This window comes from Pongo abelii, chromosome 4 (assembly GCF_028885655.2).
Source record: "Pongo abelii isolate AG06213 chromosome 4, NHGRI_mPonAbe1-v2.0_pri, whole genome shotgun sequence".
Taxonomy (NCBI): Eukaryota; Metazoa; Chordata; class Mammalia; order Primates; family Hominidae; genus Pongo; species Pongo abelii.
In genome coordinates this window covers 39234934-39252285 of record NC_071989.2, presented here as the reverse complement: position 1 = coordinate 39252285, position 17352 = coordinate 39234934, and the positions used below count along the sequence as shown (strand labels likewise).

Genomic DNA, 17352 nt, shown 5'->3' with positions numbered 1-17352 from the left:
CCTGAGCTCCAGCAATCCGCCTGCCTCTGCCTCCCAAAATGCTAGGATTACAGGCGTGAGCCACTGCACCTGGCTTATTTTAGTTTTATTTAAAGATTTCAGGTCTCTGCTTCATTTCTTCATCTTTTCTTCTGTTTTCTGTAGCATATTAACCATAATTACTTTGAAGTCCCCTCTGACAACTCCAGTATGTAAATCACCTGTGTTCTATTTGTAGTGCCATTTTCTTTTCTTAGTTTTTGGTTCTTGGTCCTTTGTTTGTTTTAAACCGTGCCTCATATTGTCTGATAGAATGTGAACATTGATATTCAAAATTGTTGGGGCTGGGCTTGGTGGCTTATGCCTGTAATCCCAGCATTTTGGGAGGCCTAGGCGGGCAGATCACTTGAGGCCAGGAGTTCGAGACCAGCCTGGCCAAGGTGGCGAAACCCTGTCTCTATTAAGAAAACAAAAATTAGCCAGGCATGGTGGCACGTGCTTGTAATCCCAGCTACTCAGGAGGCCAAGGCACCAGCTCTGTCTCAAAAACAAACAAAATATCCAAACAAACAAAAAAACATAATTGTTGTCTCAGGATTATGTTATTTGCCTTGTAAGAGAGTTAAGTTTTATTCTAGAATGTTGGTTTATTACACTGATTCTGTTAAAGTTTGGTTTTAGATTTGCCTTTGCTCCTAGAAGTGGCTGTTTAGGATCTCAGAGTGTAGATATTGAGCAGAATCTTTTCACCTTAACCAGTCTTGAACCTTTACCTATTTCTTAGAGTATTGTGTTTCTGCTGAAATCTGTACTCTGTTCCTTTGTTTCTTAGAGTGTAATTCTGCTTTTGCACAATGTAGATGTTGACAAGTGTCTTGGAGAGAACACTGCCTGCAGATTTTAGCTCACTTTCTTCTGTTTTCTTCTCTCAGGGATTTTACCCCTCAAGTCCCAGCTACTTTGGCTGCCCTGAAGTTAAACCTCTGTCTTTTCAGTACGGCCAGATTTCTGCTTTCTGTTAGGACTCTGCCCGTAAGACCAGGGATTGACATTGACAGATGCACCCAGGGAACAAATGTGGTTGAATGTGGAGCTCCCTGAGCTTCTTTTTTCAGGCATTATTCTTCGTTGCCCTTTTAACAGTTGTTTTATACTGTAAAGTATTTTTTTTTTAATCTTTATGGTTGTTTTTGGGAAGACAGTCAGAACCTCGCATCTCTGACATGGCCAGGAATGGAATTCTAAGTCCATTTGAATTTTAATAGGATTGCCTTAGATTAATTGTGTTCAGATAGAAGAAATGCTTTTTGAATCGCAGACTATCTATATATAAAGCATTGATTAGAATAATGAACTGTCTAAATAAAAATTATGCTTCTACATAAACAAAAGACTTTCAAAACTGGATAATTTAATAAATTTTACAGAGAAATGTCAGTTTGGTGATATTTGTTTGGACATCAATATTTGAAGTGAATTCAGAATTCAGATTATATTTTGGTAAGATAGAATTTTTATGGATAGTGCCTAATTTAGTTTAAGCCCTGGTCAAAATTGCAATTAAATGAAAACAGCCTTGAACTATTTTTCCTTTACAATTTTTATAAAATGTCTGAATTTTATCAGAGATGTGAATTTTTTAGTAGACTTTTTACACTTTATGTTTATTATTCTTTCTTTATGAACAGATGTAGTCTTATATATTACTATACTGTTCTTTCCTGAGGTTTTAAAAGAAAAAATTGGTCTTTTAAATGGCAGATATTTATCCCTAGAGATGTATGGGTTAATTAAATAAATATATGCTGGTACTGAGAAATCATATACCAAAATTTTAATATACCATATTGACATTGTGAAAATGGGTTTCATCTAGCAGTATTATGATACAAAAAGTTGTTTAATCAAATTTTATCAATGATTAATATTTTGTGTATTGTTTAGGTGCATTGACATACAACAGAGCAACGAGGTAGAGAGGACACAAGCACTTCGATTAGTCAGAAAGGTATGCTCTATGTGTGAGAGTAAAAGGCAAATTTATGGTTTTTATGTTAATATTTACATTTTTAGATTAGACTGTTTTGTGAAATCTTTATTAAGATTAAAGACTCAACTTTTATTAAGCATTTTTATTAAAGTTATATATTAAATAAATTCATTAAACTTTGAGGTAAACATAAATATTTTGTGGAATTCTATGTGATTGGGTATAGCTAGGACAATATTTCTTACAAAATGTTTATTGTGAAGAATATTTCTTCCTTCAGTAGACATGTAAATGTAGTTACTGCTTTGATAAGTTACTAGAGAAAGAGGATTACTTGCTCCCCATCCTGATTTTCTCTTAATTGCATACTTAGAGTTAATAGTATTAAATGGAAGTCACAAATAGTTAAAAGTTCATTGTTTTAAAGGTGAATTTGGATACAATCTGTGGGCAGTTGCAATAAACAATTCAGGCCCTTGTACAGGATAAAAGGTCACAGCCTAAACTCCACAAGAGAGGGTGTTAAGGACAATCCATAATGCTTCTCATGAGAGGCCTTCAGGGAATGCTTTGTTGTTTTCACTTGATACCCTAATGGTGGAAGAAGAGAGTGAACTGAGAGTAAATATGGTTGGGACACAGCCTGAGTGAGACAAGTGTCAGTCATATTTCATCTTAATGTTCGTGAGAATCATGAAATATATGTTTGTTTGCATAAAAAATCTAAAAATATTTTCCAGTTGAATTTTTTAGTTCTTTTTTTCTCTTCCTATCTTTCAACTCAGTACACAGGTTCCAAAATGGTGTACTGTTCAATTTCTGTGTTAGCTAGGGTTCCCTCTTTTTCCGTTTTCTTACAATTGTCTACCTTTTGGTTAGTAATAGTAATAGTACTCACAGGTTAACAAGTAAATGGATGAGTTAAGCCTTAAAAGAAGTTTGAAATTCGACTAAGAATGATACTGGAGATAGATTAGGAGACTCTTGTTATGGGCGAACTGTTACACTAGGATTGTAATTTGACTTTTCAGATTCAGATTTTAAAAATGTATGGTTTTTATTTATACAATTCTTCCTTCTTCCATGACTGAGAATTCAAGATAAAACAAAATTTGTTTCTGAAGAACCTAGAACAATTTTTTGGTTATTTGGGTTGTATATTTCAGTATTTATAATGTTAGGAACTAAAATATATATTAATATGTTTAAAATAATAAACACATTAAATACAAATATAAATAACATTTTTATGAAAACCATATTTTGTTTTATTTTTTCAATAATTTTTGGGGTACAGGTGGTTTTTGTGGATAAGTTATTTAGCGGTGATTGAGATTTTTGTGCCCCTGTCACCCAAGCGGTATACACTGTACCCCGTATATAATCTTTTTATTCCTCACCTCCTCCCAAACTCCCCCCACCTCCGGTCCCCAAGTTAATTATATCATTCATATGCCTTTGTGTCCTCATAGTTTAGCTCCGCTTATAAGCAGGGAACATACAATATTTGGTTTTCCATTCCTGAGTTAATATGACTTAGAATAATGGCCTCCAGCTCCATCCAAGTTGCTTCAAAAGACATTATTTCAATTGCTTTTATGGCTGAGTAATATTCCATAGTATATAATACCACATTTTCTTTATCCACTCATTGGTTGATGGGCATTTAGGAATGACTATATTTTCCAAAAAATAAAATTAATGAGAAGAGGGCTATTGTTTTAGAGTTTTGCAACTCTCTTTAATTTTGTCTTGATAAACAAGTCAATTGGATTATCATATTTGCTTCTGCATTCAGTCTGTTTTGATAACACATGCAGTGGAGCCCCCGGAAAACTTTAGTACACACTTGTGAGAAAATAAGAGTAAAAAGGACAAATAATGTCTTTGTATTGCTATGCAGAATCTCTGAAAATATCTTAAGGACCCTCAGAATTTCCTGGTCTGCACTTTGAGCGTAACCGCTTTAGAGACTGCTGTCAGAAGAAAAGACAATTTCAAATGGATTCAGACAATTAAATTCAATTTTGGATATTTTAGTAAATGTTTTACTTCAATTTTGTATTTTTGCATAAGTTAAAATTTAATTTAAAGTAGCTCAGTTTTTAATTGCTCAAAAATAATAGCATAACAAAAATATCATTTCATTTGATTGTCTTCTGAGATGCAGAGTAGTTGACTCACATACCATTTGTGAATCCTAGAACAGGAAAATTGCTGATATTTGGTGGTGGGATATAGAATCAGCGGAAGAATTGTGGCACAGGGCTTTTCCTTGGTTTATGCTAAAAGGGTTAGAGTGAGAGCACATTTGCTGAACGAACAGTGGCCTCTATCGGCCAGAGAAACTATAATTTCATTAGTGCTTTTGGCATCTGAAGCATGCTTTTTTTTTTTTTTTTTTTTTTAGTAAAACCTTGGCAGCTGTACTACAGGTTGAGTATTCCTTATCCAAAACGCTTGGGACCTGAAGTTATTTCCCATTTTGTATTTTTTTGGGTTTTGGAATATTTGTGTATACACAGTAAGTTATCTTGTGAAGGAAACCTAAATCTAAACACAGAATTTATTTACATTTCATATACACCTTGTACACATATCCTGAAGTTAATTTTGTATAATATATATATATATATTTTTGAGACAGAGTCTCACTCTGTCACCCAGGCTGGAGTGCAGTGGCGCAATCTCGGCTCACTGCAAGCTCCACCTCCCGGGTTCAAGCTATTCTCCTGCCTCAGCCTCCCCAGTAGCTGGGACTACAGGCACCCGCCACCACGCCCGGCTAATTTTTTTTTTAATTTTATTTTTAGTAGAGACGGGGTTTCACTGTGTTAACCAGGATGGTCTTGATCTCCTGACTTTGTGATCTGCCCACCTCGGCCTCCCAAAGTGCTGGGATTACAGGCATAAGCCACCGTGCCCGGCCAATTTTCTATAATATTTTTAAGAATTTTGTGCATGAAACAAAGTTTATGTATATTGAACCATCAGAAAGCAAAGTTGTCAGATGCTGAATTTTCTACTTCTGGCTCATGTCAGTGCTCAAAAAGTTTTTGATTTTGGAGCATTTTGGATTTCTGGATTAGGGATGCTCAACCTGCAATAGGAATTAATATTTAATATTATAATTACTATATCACTGAGTTTTTTTGTATGAATTCCCAAAAGTCTTAAAATTTCTAATAAAAGTATTAGTCTATTATGTTTTAAAGGATAAGGAAAAACATTTTTTGCTTTAGGATAACTTACACTGTGAATAATTAAGGAATTCTTATGTTACTTTTTCTCTTATTTTACCCATCTCATTCATTTGGAAATGTTCTGTCTGCTTTTTTCTTTCCCATGTCTCTAATTTCTCCCTTCTCTCTCCCCCTTCCAATGCAGGCAGCTCTTTTCTGGCTTTATCTCCCTCATTTTTAATGTAATTTTTCCACTAGTCAGTTACTACTATTCTTTTCTTAATCTTATTTAAATTCTACTCGCTGCCCACCTAATTTGAGCTGTCATTTTTTTCATATATAATTTCTTTATTCATGTAATAAGGAATTCCACAAACTTTTTACATTTGAAAGAGATTCATTGGCTGGTATCTCATGCCCTTGATACATAGCAAGATAGTGGCAAAGCCAGAGCAAGAACCCTCTTCTCCAAAATTTCCAAACCTACATTGGCCCACGAGTTTGAAGTTCAACCTGCCTACTTTGGCCTTCAGAGCCCAGTTTTGGTCCAGCCAACCATTTCTATCTGACATGTCTTTTGCCACCATGTGTAGGCAAACTACCCACCACTACTACCACAATTGTTACTTCCTTCCTACTCTTCATTTCCAGCCCTTCTCACCTTACATCGATCTTCTAGTCTCAGCTCAAATATTAGATATTCCCCTTAGGTAACTCAGTGCTTCTCTAATTCCTTTGTGTCAGTTCCACAAATTTATTACCTAGTCATGATCTTTAATTTGTTTTATATGTCTGTCCTGTCATGCCAGAAGAGATTATTAAACTTTTACAGTTTTAACAGTGACTGCATTTTATGGCTTCTCCCTTACTGAGCATTCATTGATTTATGAGGAAAGCATTCTCTGATTTACACACAATTTAAGAGTTTCTTTGCATATATTTCCCTGGAAAATAAGAAGAGTGATTTTATTTGTAAAAATTTTATGTATCTATTTCATAGCACAATCTGGTGAATTAAGTATATGTTTAGTAGACACAAGATTTATATAGAATTTTATACTTGAAACTTTAGAAATCATCTGTTCATACATATCTTCATTTTACAAATGAGGAAACTGAGGCACAAGAGAGGATTGGTTTAGCCAAGGTAACATAGTTTATTATAGCAGACTTAACTCTAAAAACCATTTTGCCGGTTTTTTCAGCCAGCTCTTTACAGAATATATTACATGCATTTTGCTGTTTGGAGAAATTTTCTCATAAGCTTCTTATAAGAATAATAATAGATCAGAAAGTATTAAAAAAGAACTTAACGACGTAAGATGTTAGAATTCTTTCACCCAGGAAGACTGATTTCCTATACTTCCTATACCTCCTTCATTCTCCCTTTCTTTCTCTCCTTTTTCAGTTAATTGAAAAAACTGACTTAGAAATGAATATGAAAGCTTTTGTAGATTCTACAGTTATTGGAGACGTATTTGATTTATGGTTGTAGAACTGTATTCTATAATTTCAGGTGAACTTTGTAATATGTCTTAAAAATGCTGCTTAAATGACAAACCACTTACAACTACTAATCAAACAGATCTTTCTTTTGATCTTCTGTAAGACTTAATTGTGTGTCTTTCATTAGTTATATTACATCCTCTAATTGTTTCGTCTCACAAGTTTTATTTTATCAACAGGACAATAAATCTAGTAACATCTGGGTCAAATTAATTTTCTGTAATATTTTATTACTATACAAACAAAATGTTTTATTTCCACTCCAGTAACCTGCTATTTTGAATTAATTTGCAAAATAGTCTTTATTTATTAAACAATAATTAGCTACATAATTTTCTGTTTCCCAAATCAAAGACATATGTTACCTGTTTTCAATATTCCAAATGTTACTGCCAGTTACATCTTTCGTTTAATGTGAGATTCATACAAAATTTTATTACAAGATATTTCCATCAGGATTTTTGAAATATTAAAAATAGATTTGGATTATGAACTCTGCTTTCTGGTATAGCAACAAGTGATTGATGGGAAAGGTGGCTAGAGAGTAAGGAGATGATTAGATATGTATTGCAGTAAGTAGTCAGAGTGAGAGTGAGGGCCCAAGTTAATCAATTAATTTCATGAGGAGAGGGCAGTAGAGATAAAGATGTTATGGAAGTAAATTGGTAGGACTTGATGATGATGGTATATGGAGAGTTGGTCAGGATCGTGAAAGTACAGTAGTATATTGACTACTATTGTCCCCTCTGGTTTACCTTGTCTAGGTACTGAAAAACTGTTTAAGATTTAGACCCTATTCTAGAGTAATTTAAAATCTCAGAAACATTTGGTCAGTGAATTTATAGTCTGTACTGTTAGAAAAAAATCTAACACATTTTCCATAGTAATGGCTATTAACATTTGTTACATCAATTATTAGTTATATTAGTCTTTTGAAATATCCATAAGCAAAAGATTAAAATTGATACCTAGATCTTATTCTGGATCTTATTCTGTTATTAACTACTTCAGTCTGGACAAAATAGGTTTAAGAAATGTATTACTAAAGTAACTTCTTTTTCTGATTCCTTCTGTTACAGATGATTACTGTGAATGCTTCCTTGTTTCCTAGTTCTGTGACCAACTCATTAATTGCAGTTGGAAATGATGGACTTCAAGAAAGAGACAGAATGGTCCGAGCATGCATTGCCATTATCTGTGAACTAGGTCAGAATTTTCTTCAAGTAATAAAAATGTAATATTTTAGAAAGGATATATAACATTTGATATATATATATATATGTATGTATTTTTTTTTATTATACTTTCAGTTCTGGGATACACGTGCAGAATGTGTAGGTTTGTTACATAGGTATACACATGCCATGGTGGTTTCCTGTATGCATCAACTTGTCATCTACATTAGGTATTTCTCCTAATGCTGTCCCTCCCCCGACCCCCAATAGGCCCCGGTGTGTGATGTTCCTCTCCCTGTGTCCATGTGTTCTCATTATTCAACTCTCACTTATGAGTGAGAACATGCAGTGTTTAGTCTTCTGCCCCTGTGTTATTTTGCTGAGAATGATAGTTTCCAGCTTCATCCGTGTCCCTGCAAAGGACATGAACTTACCCATTTTTAATGGCTGCATAGTATTCCATGGTGTATATGTGCCACATTTTCTTTATCCAGTCTGTCACTGATGGGCATTTGAGGTGGTTCCAAGCCTTTTGTATTGGGAACAGTGCTGCAATAAGCACATGTGTGCATGTGCCTTTATAGTACAATGAGTTGTAAATATACCCAGTAATGAGATTGCTGGGTCAAATGATATTTCTGGTTCTAGATACTTGAGGAATCGCCACACTCTTCTTCCACAATGGTTGAACTAATTTACATTCCCACCAACAGTGTGAAAGCATTCCTATTTCTTCACATCCTCTCTAGCATTTGTTGGTTCCTGACTTTTTAATGATTGCCATTCTAACTGGGGTGAGATGGTATTTCATTGTGGTTTTGATTTGCATTTTTTTAATGACCAGTGGTAATGAGCTTTTTTTCATATGTTTGTTGGCCACATAAACATCTTCTTTTGAGAAGTGTCTGTTCATATCCTTTGCCCACTTTTTGATGGGGTTGTTTTTTACTTGTAAATTTGTTTAAGTTCCTTGTAGATTCTGGATATTAGCCCTTTGTCAGATGGATAGATTGCAAAATTTTTTTTCCATTCTGTAGGTTGCCTGTTGACTCTGATGATAGTTTCTTTTACTGTGCAGAAGCGCTTTAGTTTAATTAGATCCCATTTGTCAATTTTGGCTTTTGTTGCCATTGGTTTTGGTGTTTTAGTCATGAAGTCTTTGCCCATGCCTGTGTCCTGAGTGATATGGCCTAGGTTTTCTTCTAGGGTTTTTATGGTTGTAGGTCTTTAATCCATCTCGAGTTAATTCTTGTGTAAGGTGTAAGAAAGGGGTCCAGTTTTAGTTTTCTGCATATGGCTAGCCAGTTTTCCTAACTCCATTTATTAAATAGGGAATCCTTTCCCCGTTGCTTATTTTTTTCAGGTTTGTCAAAGATCAGATGGTTGTAGATGTATGACGTTATTTCTGAGGCCTCTGTTCTGTTCCATTGGTCTACGTATCTGTTTTGGTACCAGTACCGTGCTATTTTAGTTACTGTAGCCTTGTAGTATAGTTTGAAGTCAGGTAGCGTGATGCCTCCAGCTTTGTTCTTTTTGCTTAGGATTGTCTTGGCTATATGGGGTCTTTTTTGGTTCCACATGAAATTTAAAGTATTTTTTTCCAATTCTGTGAAGAAAGTCAATGGTAGCTTGATGGGGATAGCTTTGAATCTATAAATTGCTTTGGGCAGTATGGCCATTTTCACGATATTGATTCTTCCTATCCATGAGCATGGAATGTTCTTCCATTTGTTTGTGTTCTCTCTTATTTCCTTGAGCAGTGGTTTGTAGTTCTCCTTGAAGAGGTCCTTCACATCCCTTGTAAGTTGGATTCCTAGGTGTTTTATTCTCTTTGTAGCAGTTGTGAATGGGAGTTCACTCATGATTTGGCTGTTTGTCTGTCACTGGTGTATAAGAATGCTTGTGATGTTTGCACATTGATTTTGTACCCTGAGACTTTGCTGAAGTTGCTTATCAGCTTAAGGAGATTTTGGGCTGAGATGATGGGATTTTCTAAGGAGACCCATCTCACATGCAAAGACACATGTAAGCTGAAAATAAAGGGATGGGGGAATATTTACTAAGCAAACGGAAAGCAAAAGAAGCATGGGTTGCAATACTAGTCTCTGATAAAACAGACTTTAAACCAGCAAAGATCAGAAAAGACAAAGAAGGGCATTACATAATGGTAAAGGGATCAATGCAACAAGAAGAGCTAACTATCCTAAATATATATGCACCCAATATAGGAGCACCCAGATTCATAAAGCAAGTTCTTAAGAGACCTACAAAGAGACTTAGACTCCCACACAATAATAGTGGGAGACTTTAACACTCCACTGTCAATATTAGATCAACGAGACAGAAAATTAACTAGGATATTCAGGACTTAGCTCTGGACCAAGCAGACCTAATAGACATCTACAGAACTCTCCACCCCAAATCAACAGAATATACATTCTTCTCAGCTCTACATCACACTTACTGTAAAATTGACCACATAATTGGAAGTAAAACACTCCTCAGCAAATGCAAAAGAACGGAAATCAAGACAATCTCTCAGGCTACAGTTCAATCAAATTAGGACTCAGGATTAAGAAACTCACTCAAAACTGCACAGCTACATGTAAACTGAACAACCTGCTCCTTAATGACTTCTGGGTAAATAATGAAAGTAAGGCAGAAATTAATAAGTTCTTTGAAACCAATGGGAACAAAAACACAACATACCAGAATCTCTGGGACACAGCTAAAGCAGTGTTTAGAGGGAAGTTTATAGCACTAAATGCCCAGAGGAGAAAGTGGGAAAGATCTAAAGTTGACACCCTAACATTACAATTAAAAGAACTAGAGAAGCAAGAGCAAACAAGTTCAAAAGCTAGCAGAAGACAAGAAATAACTGAGATCAAACGAGAACTGAAGGAGATACACGAAAAACCCTTCAAAAAAACGAATGAATCCAGGAGCTGGTTTTTCGAAAAGATTAACAAAATAGACCACTAATAAAGAACTAGCCAGACTAATAAAGAAGAAAAGAGAGAAGAATCGAATAGATGCAATAAAAAATGATAAAGGGGATCTCACCACTGATCCCACAGAAATACAGACTATTATAAGAGAATACTATAAACACCTCTACGCAAATAAACTAGAAAATCTAGAATAAGTGGATAAATTCCTGGACACATACGCCCTCCCGAGACTAAACCAAGAAAAATTTCTAGAAAATAACAGATTCTGAAATTGAGGCAGTAATTAATAGTCTACCAACCAAAAAAACCCCAGGGCCAGATGGATTCACAGCTGAATTCTACCAGAGGTGCAAAGAGGAGCTGGTACCACGCCTTCTGAAACCGTTCCAAACAATAGAAAAAGTGGAACTCCTTCCTAATCATTTTTTGAGGCCAATACCATCCTGATACCAAAACCTGGCAGAGACACAACAAAAAAAGAAAATTTCAGGCTAATATCCCTGATGAACATCGATGTGAAAATCTTCAATAAAATACTGGCAAACCAAATCCAGCAGCACATCAAAAAGCTTATCCACCACGATCAAGTCGGCCACATCCCTGGGATGCAAGGCTAGTTCAGCATACACAAATCAGTACACATAATCCATCACATAAACAGAACCAGTGACAAAATCCACATGATTACCTCAACAGATGCAGAAAAGGCCTTCAGTAAAATATTCAACACCCCTTCATGCTAAAAACTCTTCAGTAAACTATGTATTGATGGAACGTATTTCAAAATAATAAGAGCTGTTTATGACAAATCCACAGCCAATATCATACTGAATGAGCAAAAGCTGGAAGCATTCCCTTTGAAAACCGGCACAAGACAAAGATGCCCTCTGTCACCACTCCTATTCAACATAGTATTAGAAGTTCTGTCCAGGGCAATCAGGCAAGAGAAAGAAATAAAGGATATTAAAATAGGAAGAGAAGAAGTCAAATTGTCTCTGTTTGCAGATGATGTGATTGGATATATAACATTTTTAAGGCCTTTAATGCATGAATTCTTTATTGTTTCAAAAATATGAAAAAGTAGTACATTTCTGGTAGGGAAGTAGATAACTTGTTGTTTAACAAATAATTTCAATGCGACATTAAAATTCTATAAATTTTAAACTTTTCTTCATCATTACATTTAGTATAGGAATTGTCTAAATTCCAGTAATATTATATAATAGAATCTACTAAAGTCTGGCTCTCTAACATTAGTTATTCTGTATGTTTGTATTAGTTCATTTTCACACTATTATGAACTACTTGAGACTGGGTAATTTATGAAGAAAAAAGGTTTATTTGACTCACAGTTCTGCATGACTTGAGAGGCCTCAGGAAACTTACAATTGTGGCAGAAGGCGATGGAAGTGAGCATGTCTTACATAGCAGCAGGAGAAAGAGCGAAGGGGAAGTGTCACTTTTAAACCTTCAGATTTTGTGAGATTCACTATCATGAGAACAGCATGGAGAAAACTGCCCCATAATCCAGTCACCTCCCACCAGGTCCCTTCCTTGACACGTGGGTCCAATTTGAGATGAGATTTGGGTGGGGACACAGAGCCAAACCAAATCATTCTTGATGTGGGTTAAAAACAGTAAACAATCCATTATGCCTAAAAATAATAAACTCTAGGTCAGGCATGGTGGCTCACATCTGTAATCCCAGCACTTTGGGAGGCCGGGGCAGGCAGATCACCTGAGGTCAGGAGTTCGAGACTAGCCTGATAAATATGGTGAAACCCTGTCTCTACTAAAAATACAAAAATTAGCCAGGCATGGTGGCATGCACCTGTAATCCCAGCTACTTGGGAGGCTGAGGCAGGAGAATCGCTTGGACCCAGTAGGCGGAGGTTGCAGTGAGCCGAGATCATGCCACTGCATTCCAGCCTGGGTGACAGTGCGAGACTCTGACTCAAAAAAAAAAAATAGAATTCTAGTTGCAAAGGCATGAAAGGGCTAAATAGGGAAAAAACTGGGGCCAGTGGGGAACATGGATGAATATTTATCTGATCATTGGAAGGAAAAGGAGTTTTGAGTTATCAAAAGAAATCACACAGGGATTTTGGCAGCTATAGATATTACTATAAGGAGTCACGAAAACAAGCAGTGCCAGAACAATCCAATAAAAAAGTAAATGTAACAAGTAAAATAAGTAATTTATTTATATACAAACCAGCAGGAAAACAAATACAGTTGGCCTTTCATATCCACAGCTTCCACATCTGTGGATTGAACCATCCACAGTTCTAAAACATTTAGAGAAAAAAAAAACAAAAAACAGATTTTAAAATACAGTATAACCATTTACATAGGGTTTACATTGTAGGGTATTGTAAGTAATCTAGAGGTGATATAAAGTATATGAGAGGATGTGCATAGGTTATATGTAAATACTGTGCCATTTTATATAAAGGACTTGAGCATCTGAGAATTTTGGTATCATCGGGGGTCCTGGAACCATTTCCCTGTGGATACAGAGTGATGGCTGTAATTCTCAAAGAAGTGCATGGCTAAGCAACATATTTTAGGCTGGGCATGGTGGCTCACGCCTGTAATCCCAGCACTTTGGGAGGCCAAGGCGGGTGGATCACGAGGTCAAGAGATTGAGACCATCCTGGCCAACCAACGTGGAGAAACCCCGTCTCTACTAAAAAACAAAAAAAAGGTACGCGTATAGTCCCAGCTACTTGGGAGGCTGAGGCAGGAGAATCGCTTGAACCTGGGAGGCGGAGGTTGCAGTGAGCCGAGATCTCGCCACTGCACTCCAGCTGGGGTGATAGAGCAAGAGTCTGTATCAAAACACCACCACCACCACCACCAACATATTTTAAAAGTTCAACCTCACTTATTATCAAAGAAATATAATTTTAAGTCACAAGAAAAGGTGTTTTTTTCACTGCCTAAAGTAGGAATGGTGTTGGTTACATTCCCTCTTGAGGTGATAAATGATAACAAAAGTTTAAGCTAAAAAAAAGGAGAACCAAAACCTACCATAGAGGATTTTTTAAAAAGACCACAATACTTGTTGATTTAAAGACAGAGTCAGAACTGTGATTAGGGAAATTAAAAAAATATATAGTAAAACTTGACTGTGCACCAATCTGTAGGACTGCCTGGTTGCCTAGAAAGCTATACTCAAAGATAATTTTTCATTAGAATGCTCATTATAATTAAGCAAAAAATAAGTGAGTGAACCAGTATAACTCAAGAAATACCAAAAGAAGAAAAAAAATCCATTTCATGTTAAGCAGATGGAGAAAAACCAGTAAAAGTCTTAATTAGTGAACAAGATCGATTATGTAATCTAAATTGTTAATTGGAAGAAGAAAGTAAAATCCACAAATGTTTGGAAAACTCAAAGATTTGAAATACAAAAGATTAATAAATAAATGAAGAGAATAGTTTTTATGTGTATTTGGAAACTTATGAATGGATTTTCAGGATAAATTTTAATTTCCAGTCACTCACAAATTGTAAAATACAAGTAGTTCAAAAGCTATGGAAGTATTTGAAAACATTGATGAAATAATTGCTCCAAAAAAACTCATCCAGGTACTTTTGTTTTAAAAAAAAAACAGGTAATTCTTAGGTAGTGTTATCTGATTTAGAACATTAAAAAGATACAGATTTCTTTCTTGTGTTTTGTTTTGTTTTGTTTTTGTTTTTGAGATGGAGTCTCACTCTGCCACCAGGCTGGAGTGTAGTGGCGCAATCTCAGGCTCACTGCAACCTCCGCCTCCCGGGTTCAGGCAGTTCTCCTGCCTCAGCCTCCCAAGTAGCTGGGACTGCAGGCACGCGCCACCACGCCTAGCTAATTTTTTTTTTTTGTATTTTCAGTAGAGACGGGGTTTCACCGTGTTGGCCAGGATGTCTCGATCTCTTGACCTCATGATCCACCCGCCTCAGCCTCCCAAAGTGCTGGGATTACAGGCCTGAGCCACCGCGCCTGGCCAAACCTACAAATTTCTTATTATGTAACTAGCATTTTATGTACATGTACACAGATACACATATGCCTAGATACATAGATAATTAGAAGGCTACTTTGTTAACATTCAAGAATATTTATCTCAAATCAACAATCAATGCTATTCTTAATGGTGAATTTCTACAGATACCACATCCTTGTAACTATTAATTAGCATTATTTTAAAACTTTTAGCCAGGTTATTAGCCAAAATAATAAAATATGTTTATATATTGGAAAGGAGACAGTGTTACTTTGTAGATGGTATCTTATATATAGAAAAACTCTGCAGCGAAAATCAACTTAATTTTAGGTAGTAGGACTATGTGAAAACAGATTTGACAGATTTTTGTGTTTCAACAATAATCAGTAATTAGAAAAAGCAATAATATTTTAAAGTAGAAAAGAAAATGTATAAGACAAATTTTATAAGAACTGTGTATGACGTGTGTGTGTGTTTGGGAAGTACTTTTGAATTTGTCAAATTGATTCTTAAGAAGACACAACTAATCTATAAGGGTAGAAATGAGAATATGGCTGCCTGTGCAGTGGAGGAGGACTCATTGGAAAGTAATGTGAGAGATCTTTCTAGGATAATGAGAGTTCTGTATGTTGAGTGGGACATTGTTCATAGTTTATTGAACTATACCATTAAGATCTGTGATTTTACTAAATGTAATTATGCCTCATTTTAGAAAATAGGAGAAAAACTTGATTCTAAAATTTTCTGGAAGAATAAACAGTAAAGAACCAACCATGAAAGCGTTTTTGAAAAAGAGTAAAAATAAACATTTTTGAAAAAGAATATATATATGTATATGTATGTATAATTTTAAACTATTAACTGTTTATATGTATGTATATGTATGTATATATGTATGTATATATATGTGTGTGTGTATGTATGTATAATTTTAAACTGTTAACCTAGGTTGTTAAGGGAGAGAAAAATGAAAGAGAATCAAGAGTTGCTGACCCTGATAAACAGAAAACTTTAATGTATCATAATGTACAAAAGCTAGTTTGGGAAGCATCCCAGGATAATTGATTCAGCATTTGGGAGGGGGAAAATTGAGTTTATCATCTTAACAAAACTCAGCTTCCTAACAGATTGAAAACCGAAGTGTAACTAATTCATGAACTCTTTTAAAACACATACGTACACATGCACATATGCAAAGAAATGCCTGATCTTTGGAGCAAGAAATTTCTGAGCTTAAAATTATTAAACTGTGTGTTCTATGTGTGTGTTTAATAAAAATATAGAGAAATGAAATACACCATTTTAATCAAAATCTGAAGTTAAATCACAAATGAAAGATTTGAGACAGATAAATGGTTAGTATCCCTACTTTATAAAGAACTCCCTGCAATTGATAGGAAAAAAAAAGCCATTCCGTTATTATATGGACAAAGGGTATGAAAAGACAATCCAAAGATATTTTAAAAATTAGGTTGTGGGGAAGTATATTCAGTGACTCTTACTTTATCCACTTTTCCTTTTATCTACTTGTTCTTATAAATGTTGGTATTAGAAAGTTTTTCAAGTCAGAAAGGCAATTAAGTTTTAAAGCCTAGATTTTTTATTACTTTTAATAATTACCCCAAATATAATATGTTAAGTTTTTCTCTTTTAGCACTTCAGAATCCAGAGGTGGTGGCCCTTCGAGGTGGACTAAACACCATCTTGAAAAATGTGATCGATTGCCAATTAAGTCGAATAAATGAGGCCCTAATTACTACAATTTTGCACCTTCTTAATCATCCAAAGACTCGACAGTATGTGCGAGCCGATGTAGAATTAGAGGTAGGAACTTTAATATTCTTTTCTAGTTTAAAAATATTATTATAAATGTATATTATTATAAATGTATACTTTTACTTTGAAATACTAAATTCTATAGATGCAGCACCACATTAATTATCAAGCCTAAATTAGCCGACACTGATTTATTCCCAGCCCTGTTTTACAGATCATTCAGTTTGGACTGAATTGAAAACATTACTCTTAAGAATATTTCATCAATGTGTAAATTTTATTTTTGTATTATCTATGAAAAGTTTATGAACCAAATTAGAGTACAAATAAAGTTACGTAACAAATTTACCTATTTAAGATTACCGTTTGTTTTTAAGGCCTTTAGTACATTGTGTGTGACTAGCTCCTGCTAATTATACAATATTTATGAAACCTAAAATTATCTGAAGTTGGAAGCACTTTGTTAGCAACTAATTATATCTACTTGAAAGAAAGCATGTATATATATTTTGTAAATACCTTGTAAATTTTTTACTGATTCAAGTAGGGTTTATTACAGTTAGTCAAAAGTAATAAGGCTACTGTATACTTTATAAGAAAGTATGTAGTGGAGGTTGGAACAGAATTATGCACTGTATTATAGTTTCTTCGTGTGCATGTATTGCATTGTTGTCCTTTGAATATAGTATTTGGAGTCAGTTTAAATCAAGGATTTGTTTGTATTTAGGTATGAAATCATGTGTGATATAAAAGATTGATTGTCCCCTAATTTGTTCTTCCAAATCATTTTTTGAAACTTAA

The 17352-nt window shown here is 34.9% G+C and overlaps 1 protein-coding gene across 10 annotated transcripts in view; it reads left to right on the top strand.

Annotated features, from left to right (window-relative positions):
• Positions 1–17352, top strand: part of RICTOR (RPTOR independent companion of MTOR complex 2) — a 135572-nt gene that overhangs the window by 74803 nt on the left and 43417 nt on the right. For 8 of the 10 annotated variants that reach the window (XM_054555505.1, XM_009240664.3, XM_063724089.1 and 5 more), the window contains 3 exons: positions 1924–1987; positions 7737–7863; positions 16430–16599. In XM_054555505.1, coding sequence (XP_054411480.1) covers positions 1924–1987; positions 7737–7863; positions 16430–16599 — 361 coding nt within the window. Of the gene's footprint in view, positions 1–1923; positions 1988–7736; positions 7864–13356; positions 13491–16429; positions 16600–17352 lie in introns of those variants that run through there. The other 2 variants (XM_063724090.1, XM_054555508.2) reach the window with 2 other exon arrangements.